This window comes from Danio rerio, chromosome 18 (genome assembly GCF_052040795.2).
Source record: "Danio rerio strain M-AB ecotype USA chromosome 18, GRCz13ab, whole genome shotgun sequence".
NCBI classification, from domain to species: Eukaryota; Metazoa; Chordata; class Actinopteri; order Cypriniformes; family Danionidae; genus Danio; species Danio rerio.
In genome coordinates this window covers 12161027-12176629 of record NC_141038.1, presented here as the reverse complement: position 1 = coordinate 12176629, position 15603 = coordinate 12161027, and the positions used below count along the sequence as shown (strand labels likewise).

At 34.4% G+C, this 15603-nt stretch overlaps 1 protein-coding gene across 50 annotated transcripts in view; it reads right to left on the bottom strand.

The window, feature by feature from the left end:
- Positions 1–15603, bottom strand: part of mical3a (microtubule associated monooxygenase, calponin and LIM domain containing 3a) — a 153664-nt gene that overhangs the window by 97637 nt on the left and 40424 nt on the right. For all 50 annotated transcript variants that reach the window (XM_087291780.1, XM_087291788.1, XM_087291815.1 and 47 more), the window contains exons 2-5: positions 6477–6854; positions 6131–6338; positions 1458–1574; positions 1179–1280 (exon numbers count right to left, since the gene is read on the bottom strand). In XM_087291780.1, the coding sequence (XP_087147906.1) occupies positions 1179–1280; positions 1458–1574; positions 6131–6338; positions 6477–6752 (703 nt within the window). In that variant the 5' untranslated portion in view covers positions 6753–6854. The remainder of the gene's footprint in view (positions 1–1178; positions 1281–1457; positions 1575–6130; positions 6339–6476; positions 6855–15603) is intronic.

The window sequence follows — 15603 nt, the reverse complement described above, 5'->3', positions numbered from 1 at the left end:
TTTGCAACAACAAGCAGCAAAACGAGCTGTTTTTAATATCTAAATAAGAATGGAGGTGAAGGAGAGGTCTCGAGCCAAAACGATTCAAATGGCTGTGCCCGCTCGCCCACGGAGCATAAGGTGAATAGGAAATACTGGAAATTTCTTTGCTCAATTCGGGAAAGATTTTAATAAAAATAAATATTTGACAGCAGAGCTAATAATTTTGCTGTCAACTGTTAATCATTCGACAGATATTTTTTTTATTCAAAGCCTTTCAAAATGACCAGAGTGCAGCAAAATATAGATGCCATAACAAGTCTGTGTTAGCATTGTAAACCCTGAAAGGTTTTTGTTTGTTGATTTAAAAAAGTATATTAAACTATAAAACTATATTTACACTGTTGTATTTTATTAAGTTAAATTATATAATAAAAAAGTTCATGCTACAGTGATTGTGTTTCTAATACAGCGTTCTCTCTGTTAACTGCCTTTTCTGGCAGTCTCAATTACACTCCTTTTTTTTAAATAGTTTTTGTCTCTTACTATTTTTGTTATACTCTCCTATTCACTGTTTTCGGTTTACTCAACTACGATGAGTTCCACTGCTGAGAAATCTGAAAATTTGTGAAAACAGTCCATTACTCCCTCAAGATCCTCTCAAGCATTTTGATTGTACCATTTCTACTTCTGCTGCACGAGATGAGAACACATTTTTTATAATTCTTGGGTCAAGAAAGCTCTGTGGCTCTGTGTTCCTTCTCCTTTACAGTAAAACAATGCACTTCAATCTGTAGCACTGATAAACTCCTATCAAATACCACTAAAGCATTCTTAAGAAAACCAATAAAAAGCAGGTTAATGTTAAAAAGGGGGTGAAAAAAACATCTGTGATTGTGGTTTATTTTTCAGTTGAAAATTACATCCTTTAAATTCCACCTCCCCATTGTACAATTCGTCTAATGCAAAAATTGTAATTCAATCTCTTAGACAAGTGTTTGCACATTTCTCCTTAAAAAAGCACAATAATTTAAGATATCACTCATGTCTGCAGGATAAATGGTGTGGGATGAGGTACACATTGACGTTTGCTCAAGTAACACACCACTAATTATTATTATTATTTCTGTAACCTGTCTAGACAAGAGCCAACGAGCCATAAAGTACGTTTGCCACTTTCATTAACGCTGCACTCTTACCTGACAGTGTGTTTCTCCTCCCATCAGCCCCAATTATGACATCAAACTCTAGTTCATTGACTGGATGTGTTCTGGGGTGGACCTCGGCTCTCCACCCAATTCCTGGAAAAACCAACATCATGTTCAGCAATGACAGACAAGTCTTTTCTCCGCTAGCCTTGGTATCCGCTCAGGATATGCCAAGGCCCTTTAGAACGACTGGCATTTATGTGGGGAAAAAATAACAAATGGATAACAGCCGAACTTCAGTGCGGAAAGGACATGAGAATGTGATCTTACTCTCATTCTCTTGGTCTTCTGGTGGCTCAATGAGGCCTTTGAACTCCACGTTGACATGAATCTCGATGCCGAGGAGAAGAGCGACCTTCAAGAGCATCAACTGCAACTGACGAATACCTGCAGCAAGAACAAAAAATATCAATCCTGCTGGTCAGGAGCCATCACCTATGGTCATGAGCTTTGGATCATGACCGAAAGGACAAGATCTTTTCAAGATCTGCAGGGTGGCAGAGCACACACTTAAAGATAGGGTGAGGAGCTCTGTCACCCAGAAGGAACTTGGAGTAGAACCACTGCTCCTCCACAAGCGATGGTTCGGCATCTGTGGCCCCGTTTACACTAATACGTTTTAGTTTTAAAACAGCATTTTAAAATGAAAATTATCCACGTCCACACTGGTGTTTCATCTAGCATTTCTGAAAAGCTTTCCGTCCACACTACACTGATGAAAACGCACATCACATGACCATACATGCACTCTGGCATGCGCTAAAAGCTGCTTCAGCATATTCTCGTGTCTGAGCTCCAGGCAGTCAGCAGGAGCTCGGAGCACACCTGCCTGCCTGAGAGCAGCCGAACGTCAGCCAGCCCATCTTGAATCTACCGTTGGATCTCATCTCTCTGTAGTTGTTAAACACAATGTATAATTCCTCGTGTGTAGTTGAACTATACCTAATGAGTTGGTCTTTTGAATCTATAAGCCTACCTGTTCTCAGGTAACGTGTTTTAGCTGAGAGCAAAGATAAGTTTTACATAATAATTTATGTAACCACGTACACTAATTCCACACTCTTGACCGACTGCTTGCCTTTATTTCCTATATTGTACAAACTTATTGTACGTTCTACTTTTATAATTATTACTGATTATTAAAATGATAGATTACGGATTATTATATTCAACAAAAGAGACGGCTATTTCGTATTTCACCATGCATTTCCTCTGATAATCTTTATTGTTTGCATATAGCCTGACATTAAGCATATATTGACAAAATGTTTATATATATTGCATATATTGACAAAAAGCCTAATGTTTCATATTTTTTAATGAAAATGTAAGAAGGCAGCTATTAGGCTCCGTTTTGTTATAAATTTGCATACAGTGAAGATGTCGATCATATAAATATGTACATGATGCCTTTTCATTTTTGGTATCAGGTATGTTTAAGTTGTTAATATAAAAATTAGGAGACAGTGCTTTATGTCATGTTTTCACTTTATTGTTAAGATAGTGAAAGGTAGCCAGGGTGAATGATCTTATAAAAGTACAGTGAAGCTACATTTGAAGATTTATACGAAGTGTCCTTACATGCTTGGGAGATCGTTATAAACTTGCAAAGTCTGAACTTTAAGTACTTAATATTAAGAAAAAGTCCCAATCTGGTAGCGCGAATGTCAGCAACCATGCCACGTTTTCAGATATCTCTGTTTTCCCTCATACAATGACACGGAGCAGCAGCATATTAAAACGAAAACGGCCTCTTCAGCGTTTTCAAAATGCTCTGTTTCCGGGGCTCGAAAACTCTGGGGTAGTGTGGATGGAAGACGGAACCGAAGCAAAACTCACGCATTTTAAAACTAAAACGTATTAGTGTAAATAGGGCCTGTTTATGCATCCTGGATTCCTAATGAGGACAGTGTTCCAGGCTTGTCCCACTGGGAGGAGGCCTTGGGGAAGACCTTGGACACCCTGGAGGGACTATGCCTCTTAGCTTGCCTGGGAACGCCTCGGGATTCCTCGGACAATCTGGAGGAAGTGTTTGGTGATAGGAAAGTCTAGGGTTCCCTACGGAGACTGCTGCCCCTGTAAGGCGGCCCAGGATAAGTAATAGAAAATGAATGAATGAAAAAAGGATTAATCAATCCTGGTATTAACATTTGACTCAATATGCAGAAAAAGACATTCTAGGCCCTGTTTCCACCTTAAAATATTGTGTTTTTAATGATCAAATTAATAGTGGTCAGCAGAAACATGTCACAATTTCCACCCACTATTAACATGCATTTGAATCTCCTGTCCAAATTTCCTCAAGACCATTTCGTCTCGTTTCTTCAAACTTGGCACTCTACTTATGGGACCATTCAATGTACCTCAAGACCACTTTTGAATGAGCAAACCCATGTTATGAAGCTGATTTGAGCAGGAAAGTAAGATAAATTAAATTGATGTTGATGACAATGATCATTTCAATGGTAATTCACGTTTTGGTACAAGAACAGTACTGTGTAATTGTCTTGTTTAGCTTAAAAGTACCTCAGAAAGTAACTGAAAGTGGACAAGGTCAAAATGTTTGGGACCCCACTTACACCTTTATTTAGTGTTCTCACTACTTGATTTAAAGCAAGCCCTAGAGGAGTTTCAATGATCAAATGCATCACTTCCACAAAGAAAGAGTCCAAGTTTTATTTTTTCCTAATCAAATCTGTTCTATCTTGTTGGCAAAGTATAAAGCCCTTGTTTTCGCAGGTTTTCTCGCACGCATCCCACACTGATTACAAGAGCAGGCGGTGATTCAATGCATCAGTACAAATTAGCCTTTACGCCAGACTGGCTAGGAGTCCCAGAACACCTTTGAAGACTCTAGTTAGAGTTATTGAAAGTCTCCAAGGTGATTGGTAACCCATTTACGACTATATGTAACAGGATCCAGTTGTAATAGGATCTTCTGTAATAGATGCCCATACTGTGAAGGTTAATTTCTTTGTAAGGGTGTGTTCACACTAGTAGTCAGGTTCTCTTATATTCCACTGAGTGGTAAAGATACATTTATTTTCATTTCCACTGTTAAAAAGGTACCAAAATAGCGAACTGTACCATATCACTTTTTTTGACGTAGCTAGCACAACAGTACGGTACCAGATCAAGACTCAATGCTGAAGGCTACTGGTTTACAGGAAAACGTCACCAGCGTATGCAATAAGAAAAGGGAACAACAAAATAGGAAGCACCATTTTTAAATAGACAGCCAATACAAAACACCGTAATAATACAATTATGATGCATAGCAATAAACCATCCTCCAAAAAAATGTGTCATCTTTCTGTGACAAACAGCCACATATCAAGAGGCAAGAACAGTATCTCCTGTATGTCCTCTAAAGTGGTTTAGCAGGACATTCTCACGTCGTAACTAAAAAATGTGAAAAGCAATAGAGGCACCACTTCCTCTCTCTATTTGCGTGCACTTGAGAGCCCGTTTCCACTGAGTGGAACAGTTTGGTATGGGTCGGTATGGGTCAGCTTCATCAGGTCATCGTTTCTACTCCCAAAAGTTACAAGTGGTGTACAGGTGTGGTGTTCGACAAAGTTTTAGTTGACGTCATTCTCGCTCGAGGAAATGTCAAAGTAAAGCTGTACGGGTCGTTCATATATCATACGAGAAGCACTACTCACAAAACAGATGCTTTACATAAATACTTGTGTATAAAATGTTCATTACTGACCTTTCTATTAACCTGATTTGATTTTAACTGCAGATCAATGACATTGAAATGAACTACTGTAACGTCTGCGATTATATAAAATAAATAAATGCAACATATGTGAACAAATACAGACTCTTACAGTCTCCGATATGTTACTAATTACAGAAAAAATACACACAGCATAAATTTAGTCCTTATTTGAGTTCAAAAACAACACGTAACAGATAGCCCACAGTCAGTGCAATCTTTGTCAGGACATGTAACTTCTTTCAGAAAATAATTTCGGCATTCCGAGTTCATAATAGTTCAAAAGGCGGTGATAACAGTTTGTTCATGTTTTTGGTCGCTGAAAGAATCATTTGCTCCTTTTTTTTTCACGCGTCACTCTTGCATTTGTCTGTTTCTGAAAGAAACTGGTGTCAGAAGCACGTTAGTAATCACGTGGACGTTATAAATATCAGCTCAAGAAATTTGTTATTTCAAACAAAGAAGACTATGACAATGTTTGTTTGAGCTTGGGTCGACCATGGTACGTTATGTATTTATTTTTACAGTGTAATGTTTCTGCTATGTATTTAAAAATTATGCTTCCTTTGTTTTCATTCTCCTGGCTTGTGCACAAGCCAGTGACGTATCTCTGTAAACCAATGGCGTTTAGCTGCATGTCCAGCTCCACCTTTTGGTACCCTTTTGTCATGCTAGGTACCCTTTCAAAAGGGTACCCAAATAGTTGCACGGTAAGATTCATTTTTGATACCTTTTGATGGTGAAAACGGCCATAGAAGAGTACCGTACCACTCAATGGAAACGAAAATTAAAAAACACAAGTTCACAAAAGACTCTATATGTGAACAACACGCAAGGCTTCCATCTTCAGCAAGAATGACGTTAATCGCAACATTCTGGCATACACTACACCTATCAAGTAAGGGTGGTACTATTGGCAGTGGAAACGCAACCCTGACATGGGCACTGAACATGTTTCTGTACTGAAGATGTTTCGGTCTGAACCAAAAATTCTGATATATTTGATCCTGGTTCACCAAGCATTCACATTGCCATTTTAAGACCAAACCTAAAGTGCCAATAATTTTGCATAATTTCATCAGCTGTAGACTTACGAATAGCTTATAAAATAATTAGAGTAGGCAAAAGAGTGTCAGGAATTCCTCAATCCCACACACAAATGATGCATTCAAATTTAAGGCAAACCTTCAAAAAGTTTTAAAAAATTGTATGTACTTACTGATATGGTCGATGGCTCCAGCACAAAATTTGCCGTAGAACTTCTTGGCTCCAAGACCCCTCAGATCCTGAATGGTGAAGGGCCAAAGATGGAGCACATTGTTTCGAGAGAACGCATCTCTCTTCTCCAATAAAACCACCTTGGCCCCGAGGAAACCCAGCTCTATGGCTGTACGTAAACCACATGGTCCAGCTCCAATTATCAGACACTAGGAAACAGACCCACAAAAAGTTACAATCAAATCATTGAGCCACATGAAGTCCATAGAGAATCTATTTTAGGCAGCACTGCAAGTTTGGGAACTAATAAGCAAAACAGGGAAAAGGTCCCAGGGAAACTTTCATACCTTAGTGTTGGCACAGGCCCTTCCTTTTTTGTATTCTTTGTGGCTGGCGCGCTTGTCTAATTTGGCCCAGAGAGCTTTGGCTTTCCAGTAGTTGAGCTTGGACTTGAGTTTGTGGTAGAACACGCGGTATTCATTGGGCTTGAGTTCCAGGAAGTCACAGAGCTCTTGAAAAGCCTTGAGAGTGCCTTTGCAGGTGGTGGCCTGGACGAAGCGGTCAAAAAGCATATGGGACTGATTCACCCCTTCTCCCACCGCATTGACGCCTCCATCTCCCATGTTCCCTTGACCCGACAAGCGGGGATTATGGGACAGGCCCCGCCCAGCTCACTCAGAGTCTGTCTGTTTGAGATTCAACTTCCTCCATAGGACATTTTCACCCTGAATGAAGAACAAGAGAAATGATTAGTCATTTTTGGCATTATAACACCTTAAGATTATAAACAAAGTGACCCACTCTCATCAACAGGTCATTTTAAAAACCATCTTAGACAACTTTTTCTAAAGGTCAGTGCAGACAATCCAGTAAAATCTGCCTTTAGTACAGGGTATATCCAGGAATCCTAAAAATAATTTCAATACCTTTTTAAGACTTTTAAAAAGAATATTTTTCAGAATATTTTAAGACCTCTTCACCACTACAAGTTCTAAACTGTATCAAATCTTTCACTTAATAAACAGTTGTAGTAGTTAAATAAATGAATGGAGCACAACCATGAAACAGAATCGGATAAGATCTGAAGAAACAAAGCTTTAAAAAATAACATGGTTGTTTTCAGCGACAGGCTTTAGCCACTGTTTAAACTCGTCTTTCTCCAACCAGGAGTACGCAAACTTATATTTTCCCATTTTGTTTCGCTCTATGGTTTGGCTAAATGTGGAGAGCGTCACATCACCTTCCTGCGTTTGTCAAAAATTACATCACATCACCTGGACGGAGGAGCTTAACTAGATGCACCCCTGGCCCGAACCAATCGCATGGATTGAGCACACCGTTGTTAATATTAGGAGGAAAATAAATATATTTATGCTTTTTTGGAGTTAAATACTTTGGACAGCGCTTGAACAAAATTTAAGGCCTCGTAAAAACGCAATTAAGACTTTTTAATACCTTTTAAGAGCCTTAATTTTCTCATAATTGATTTAGCAACTTTTAATTCTTTTTAGACCCTGCGGACACCCAGTAGTAGATATTTTTGTCAGTGATAATTAAAAGGCAGTCTTGTACGAATTACTGAAATTGTGTATTTTGACATTTTCAGCTAGGCATGACAACATTTTGGTAACATTTTACAATATAGACTACACAATATGTCTATGATAGTACTTGCTTTCAGGAATAGTTACAGAAAGAGACAATATAAACTAAAGTATACATTCCTATCCCATCATCTGCAAGAAGTATAACAGAAAAAAGAACTAATCTAAGATACATAATTATAGTTTTGCGAATCAAAACAGGGATTTGGGTGGCAGAATCTCAATTTCAGTACGTGACAAACTATGTTTTTAATTAAATTCTTGTCATAAAATGAGAAAATAAAAAATATAAAAGCATTTAATTATATTAAATATTTAATATAAAAGTTGCACAAGACTGAACTTGAGATAGAATCCACTTAATATTTCTACAGGACTTGAAAACCTGATATAACGAAAACCATATAAAACATACTGTGCAAAACCTGTCTATAAAACAGGTTTTAAAAGTTAACACCATTCAACAACAGAGTGGGCTGCCAAAAATCTTGCCTGGAAAATTTCATATAGCCTGAAGGACCTAAAAGAAGGAATAAAGACTTGGCATCGGAAATGCTGAAAATGCCCTTATCTGAGAGTCAATGACCACAGGAAGACTAATGACTGCACAGAAACCCAAACAGGATATGCGGATATATTGGAAGTCCATGCATTCCTCTGTGAAAGAGACACCTTTGACATGATAAATAAACCGCATTGCTGCATAATTAACATACACTGTTGCCGGCCCTGTCCTACTCAGGTGTCAAACTGTAACAGACTGGCCAAAGCTTGGCTGTGCAATGTATTTTCAAGCCAACAACTGGCCATTAGTTGGGAAAAGACTTCTGATCGACTTTTAAAACCAAACACAGGCCCTGCTCACTCATATTACCACATTGCATTTTGGTAACAAAACCATGGACATCTGTACAACCAATATTTTATAATATTAAAGGTAATTATAATTAGTGTCTTTATATAAAATCATTTTAAAATCATTAATGTCTATAAATGTTGCTTTGCATAAAATAAAATATTATTTAATATATAAAATAAAGCATTGACAAATCTGTATTTCAAAAAGAAAAAAAACAACATGGATGGTACATGCAGTTGCTCGGAAAAATAAGTGAAAATGTTTCATTAAAGTAGATTTAAGATTTTTTTTTGCCATATCCCACAGCCCTATTTTTATTGCTATTACCCAACAACAAAATTAGCCAATAATTGTATTATTTTCGCAGTTTGTACCACTTCACATGTTTGCTGCCTGCCACTATTTTTATTACTTTACTGATATTTTGATTGTGGTTAAATGTTAGGTGGTTATTATCAGTGCTTTATTTAAGCATTTTTAGATCCTGCAGTACATTGTGTTTATATAAAAGAAAGTGGGCTATAGATCTCTATACATTTCAGAAATCAGTCTTTATTTTTCTGAAGTTAAGGTTATAAAATAAAACCAGTTGTTCACTGTGGTTAACTTCTGTTTTTGGAAACATCAGAAATATTAGAAAAAAATACTACTTATATTTATTAGCTAACAAATCTTCTCCAAATCTAAAAAAAGCTATCGGTTATTGGTTTACAAAAATACCATACTGGTGCATCCCCAGTGCTGGGCAAATGAAAAAATAAATAAATAAATAAATAAATAAATAAATAAATAAATAAAATGTTAAAAAGCATCCCACTCAGACTGTTTTTTTTTATTAATCAGGCAACTGAAAATGACCACAAAAATATAGCTGTGAGCCACTGAAATAGAACATCAAAAACATCACAAATGAGCAGTTTGTCAGGGCCAAGGTCTCTTTGAAACAAATCGAGCCTCACACTCACTCTGCTAAGGTGTGGTCTAGATGAAGGAAAGCTGGAATGAAAGGAAAGGTAGGTGAAGGGTTAGTGTGACGCCCTTTCACTCTGCTCTGTGAAAACACACTCCTGACCTCACACACCGCTCGCAAACTGCTGCGCCAGCAACCAGATCAACACCACAGCCAGACACTCAAAGCCTCAGTATCACATAGGCAGCAGACGTGACGTAATGACACTCTAACATGCTTTCATAATCATCACATTTCAGCTGACCAGCGCTTATGGGGCAAAAAAAATATTACATAATGAAATTAAAAATTGAATAAAAATGAAACAGCTCAAGCATAACACAGAGAGAGGTAAAAACATAATAAAACACCATGAAACTTGAGTTAAAGAAATATAAAGTAATGCAATACAGTTTTGGTAACATTAAATAAAAAAAAATCATATAGTAATTACTTCCTTCTCTCTCTTTCCTTCTTTCATGGTTTTTCTTTTGTTCCTTCTTTCCATCTTTCTTTCATGTACTCTTTCCATCTTTCTATTCTTCTTTCTTTTCTTTCCATCAAGGTCTTTTTCTTTCTTTCCATCTTTCTTTCATGGAATTTCTTTCTTTTTTGTCCATTTTTCTTTCCTTCTTTCTATCATGGTCTCTTTCTTTCCTTCCTTGTTTTTTTTCCTTCCTTATTTCCATCATGGTCTCTTTCTTTCTTTCTTTCTTTCTTTCTTTTTTCCTTCCTTCTTTCCAGCTTTCTTTCTTTCATGGTCTTTTTCCTTCCTTCTTTCTCTCCTTCTTTCCATCTTTTTTTCTTTCATTCATGGTTTATTTCCTTCATTTTTTCTTGGTATCTTTCCCTTGGTATCTTTTTTGTCTTTCTTTCCTTCTTTCATTCCTTTTTTCCCATCTTTCTTTCATGGTGTCTTCCCTTCTTTCTTTCCATCATGGTCTCTTTCTTTCCTTCTTTCCATCATGGTCTCTTTCTTTCTTTCTTTCTTTCTTTCTTTCTTTCTTTCTTTCTTTCTTTCACGATCTCTTTCTTTCTCTCATGTTTTTTTCCTTCTTTCATTCTTCTTGGCATCTTTACTTTCTTCTTTTATGTTCTCTCTTCTTCTTTCTATCTTTCTTTTTCCTTTTCATCTTTCCTTCTTTCTATCTTTCCATTATGGTCTCTTTCTTTCCTTCTTTCCAACCTTTTAATTTTTAAGGTCTTTCTTTCTTTCCTTCTTTCTTTTCTTCGTTCTTTCTTTCATAGTCATTCTCTTCCCTCTTATTCTTTCTTTCTAGTCTCCATATGTAATGTTGCAGAAAATATTATTTACATTACATAACAGTGAATTAAACTATATGAAATTGTAATAAACAAATCCAGCAAGTACGCATGAAAAGAAAACAAATAAATATATAAAAACAAAGTGAAATATTTAATAATGAAATTAATTAAATACACTACTATACGCTAAGCTATGATACACTATAATATAAACTCATGCAATATTACTTACTAAAACAATGATATGACAAAGTTTTAAAATATATTTGTATGTTACTTTAACTCTATCTCTAATTTTATCTCTAACTTAAATAGGCCAATCAGGTTTCAACTGAATATTTTCAGAGATATAAAGTTTACCCTAATATTTTTAGTCAGTTTGACTGATGTTGAGTTGAGATGACTAGAAAAGTTCATTTGATTCAACTAAAGAATTTTAAGCTGCAATATTATTTCTACAGCGTATATAGTAAGCAACATTATCAGTCATATTATATTAGCAGCATTATTATTAAACAATTCACTCTGATCATGTCAATCTAATTATATTAATCAATAAAATTTGCTTAAAATTTGCTCCTTAAATTTGTGACTTGTAGCTCATCAATAAATTAAATTTAATAATAGTCAATAATCACGAATATCACAAAGGAGCTATCATCAGATTGTGATAAACTGGCATCAATCATTGCTGACAGCCGATTATAGAATGATAATGCAGGCGTTTATGGTTTAGTGTGAAGATGGAATTTACAGTCTTGTCCTTTAGCTTTCTCTACACGTCAGCAGTCAAGCTGGCTCCCAATATCGGAAAAGTGTGTTAAAGCACTGAGGCAGATGGATCTGGTAACTGGTTTCCTCTCTCCATTACTCTATGACACTACGCTAATGCTTCAAAGGGCTCAACCTTTTTTTTTTTTTTTTACACAGCAGCAGTCGTGTAAACAGAAACGTCCATGATGTTCAAAGTACAGCTCATTAAACAAAGTCTGCCGAATTAATGTGAAGCACTGCAAGCAAAAACTGTCATTTTTGAGATTTTGATCAAGTGTTTTCAGTGTTTTAGCTCAAAGCAAAATAAATCATGTAAAATTCTTTTCCTTTTTTTGTTAAATGCCATCAAATCTGTACATTTGTGACATTGAGCTTTGATCTATAAATCTGCACTTCAGCAATTTTATCCCAATTCCTATCATAAACATTTGTTTTACAGAGGGACATATTCATTCATACATCATTTGATTGGTTCGTTCACAGTATTTTCAGAGTTATGGGGTAATTTAAAAAAGCCCTCTCTTTAAAAACAGTCAACTCCAATATGTAAAATTTAACCAAATCTGACATTCACATTTATGCAAGAAATGTATGCAAATTACAGCATTTTTCGAAGTATTTATTTCTATAAGTATTTCTAAAATTCTAAATTAGCACAATCTCATCTGACAAAAGTGTTCATTTTTATTATTACTAATCTCCCTGTTGATACTAATATTTATACTGACTAAAAGCAAGATTGCATCATTTGAAATATTTCAGTGCTAATATTTATCAATATCTCAATATTTTTGGACATCACTAATACCAACAATTTATTTTTTACCCTATTCAGTGTCTTGCCTTTCAAAAAGAAAGGCAGTTTCCTATTGACCCTTAATAGACCAATATAGAATTTAGTTCTGGTTGTCCTCGTGTGGCTTTAACTCGGTCACTCTCTGAAAGAAACTTGACACGTGTATATATACATATCAGAGCACCTCAGCGGCAATGCTAAAGATCATGTGAACACAGCTGCTTTACATATCAGTGTAGAATAACCTGTTTAAAGCCCTCGAGTATAGTAACAACTGAGCAGAGTGACTCCTCAAGAACACTGGAAAGAAGCTGGATTTATATATAGAAGCATTACTCCATTCGCAATACACTGCAGTGCATGCACAGCAGGCATAACTATCTGTAAAATTGGAGTTCACATGTTCTGTAATGACAATGGAGAATTAGGCCTAATTTGTGGAAAAAAAAAAGATTTTAAAAAAAGGTAAAAAAAAAAAAAAAAAGTAAAAGATGTGTATGATTTTGAGAATTATGAAAACAAAATGATGAAGGCATCCAGTGAGCTTTTTGTGGAGTTCTGTGGATTGCTTGCAGGACGAGTCATAAGATGACAGGAAGCATAAACAACATGTGCGTGAAACTACAGCTATCCAAGTATTGTGAAACATGGGGTCCAGTGGGGCACTGCTGCATTTTTTAGCACACATCTAATATGGAAGAACTTCTAATGAACACATTTTTGCAGTCTCTGAAGAAGAATTTTCAAAAAGTGTTAATACCAAAAAGTAATTAGCGTACTTTTAATCTTGTATGATAGAATAAAACATTTAATAAATAAATAATTTATTAAAGTTTTTTTATGTAAAAAAAATGAATATTGAGGCCATTTATAATATTTGGATAAATACAATTTAAAACAAACTATAAAAAATTAAATAAAAATTAAAATAATAATAAAACAAATTAAATAAATCATAAAAATAAATAAATTTACCAATAAATAACTAACTGAAGTCAGTTATAATATCTAAACAAAATACAATTTTAAACAAAGCATAAAAAATAAATTAATAGTAAAATGATACTAATTTGAATAAATAAATAAATTAATTAATTATTTAAAAATAAATAAACAAACAAATAAAATATATTTTATTGCAGTTTTTTAATATTTTGCTGCAGTTTTTTATGTACCAATAAATAATTAATTGCTGTCATTTATAATATTTGAATAAATATAATTTAAAAACAAACCCTTAAATTTTATTAAAATAATAATAAAATTAATTAATTAAATAATTTTTTTAAATACATGAATTAAAAAAAACAAATACATATTAAATAGAATTTATTGGTTTTTTTGAATGTACCAATAAATAATTCATCATGGAAGTCAGACATAATATCTGCTCAAAATACAATTTTAAACAAAGCATAAAAAAAGAAATTAATAATAAAATAATATAATTTTTTTATTAATTAATAAAAATAAACAAATAAATAAATAATACATTTTATTGCAGTTATTTTTTATGTACTAACAAATAATTAATTGATGCCATTTATAATATTTGGAATAATACAATTTAAACAAAACATAAAAATTAATAAAAGTTAAATAATAATAAAATAAATTAAATAATTAAAAAAAATAATAAATTAATAAACAACCAAAAAAATAGAATTTATTGCTATTTTTAAGTACTAATAAATAATTAATGGAAGTCAATTAAAAAATCTGGAAAAATACACTTTTAAAAAAGTATAATAAATAAATAATAATAAAAATTAAACAATAATAAATTTTAATAAAATAATAATAATTAAACAATTTATTAATTAATTTAATAAAATAAATCAAATAATAAATGTAAAAAAAAATTAAATAAAATAAATAGATGATTGAAATTAACCATAATTAGGAATGGTAACTAAAAAATGAATTTGCAACTACAAACTATGATTTAAACTAATATAATTATATTATTAATAAGCTTCGAACTGGCTAAATTGCTATTTTAAGTGTATATAAATACAAGCTAATATTCTGTTGATCATGATAAAATGTATCCTGTTTGATGAATTGTTTTAAGTGTATGATTTTCAGTTCGAAATAAATAAATCAAATCAAATTAGCCACACAATTCACAATTCTAAAACCCCTGAAATCAGTTTAAATAAATGTAGAATTCCAGAACCATTGTTATATATGATTATATATAGTTACCATGACAGAATAATTCTGGTCATATATCTTCCATCACAACGCTCCTGATTGAAACATTAAATCACAACAACAAACCAGCACTAAACATTCAACTGCAATGTACTGCAAGCATAATCTGTTGTTCGTCACAGCAGCACTGACTCATGGGAAGATGTAAAGAGCAATCTTACATAACTCTGCAATGCCCAATACACGTTAAAGCTCCAGCATAACATAATACGAACTCCCAGCATGCCTGAACGCTTCCAACCCAGGGCCTGCTATAATTGAACACAGACCTAAAACCAGCACCTCTTTCGCACAGGAAACGCTGCACATTTCTGACCTGTCACTACAGATATATTAGATTTCAGACGCAGCAATCTGGCCCTTGTCACTCAGCAATGTGGTGTTAGTGATACAGCAGCTATGAATACACACTGAACTTTGTATGACATGAGAGAAACAGAAGACAATCATTACAGACATGCTGATAAACAGCATTAGAGACATACGGAAACAATAAACCGCAATCTGTGCCAATCCATTCAACAGAACAGCAAGAAGACATGAATAAATAACCAGTCTGATAAAAATATACAACCTGCATTCACTCGCCTGTGACTGAAGAACTAGAGGAAATTCTCAGCACGCTTTAGAAAACACACACGTGCACTAGGAGCATGCATTTTTTAACTTTATGGAGAGATCGTGTCAGACGCTGGGCTAAAAATAGACTGTATTACGTGTCTGAATGGACTGTACAAAGGCTCTCTCTACACTCTTCCTGTAGGGAGCTCATATATTTCCAGGATGTTTCCTGTATGAAGAGGTAAAAAGGAGGCCTGTGAGTGTTTTAGCTTAAAGAGGAAAGACGCTATACTCTGAGGACTCCCACTGATGACAAATAACTCCAGACTGTCACATAAAAGGAAATATTAATAATACTGAATCTGCATCTCTATTTCAGTCCGTTGTGTCTATTTTATTATCAAATATGGCTGGATGATATGACAAATCTCATATCATGTCACTATAC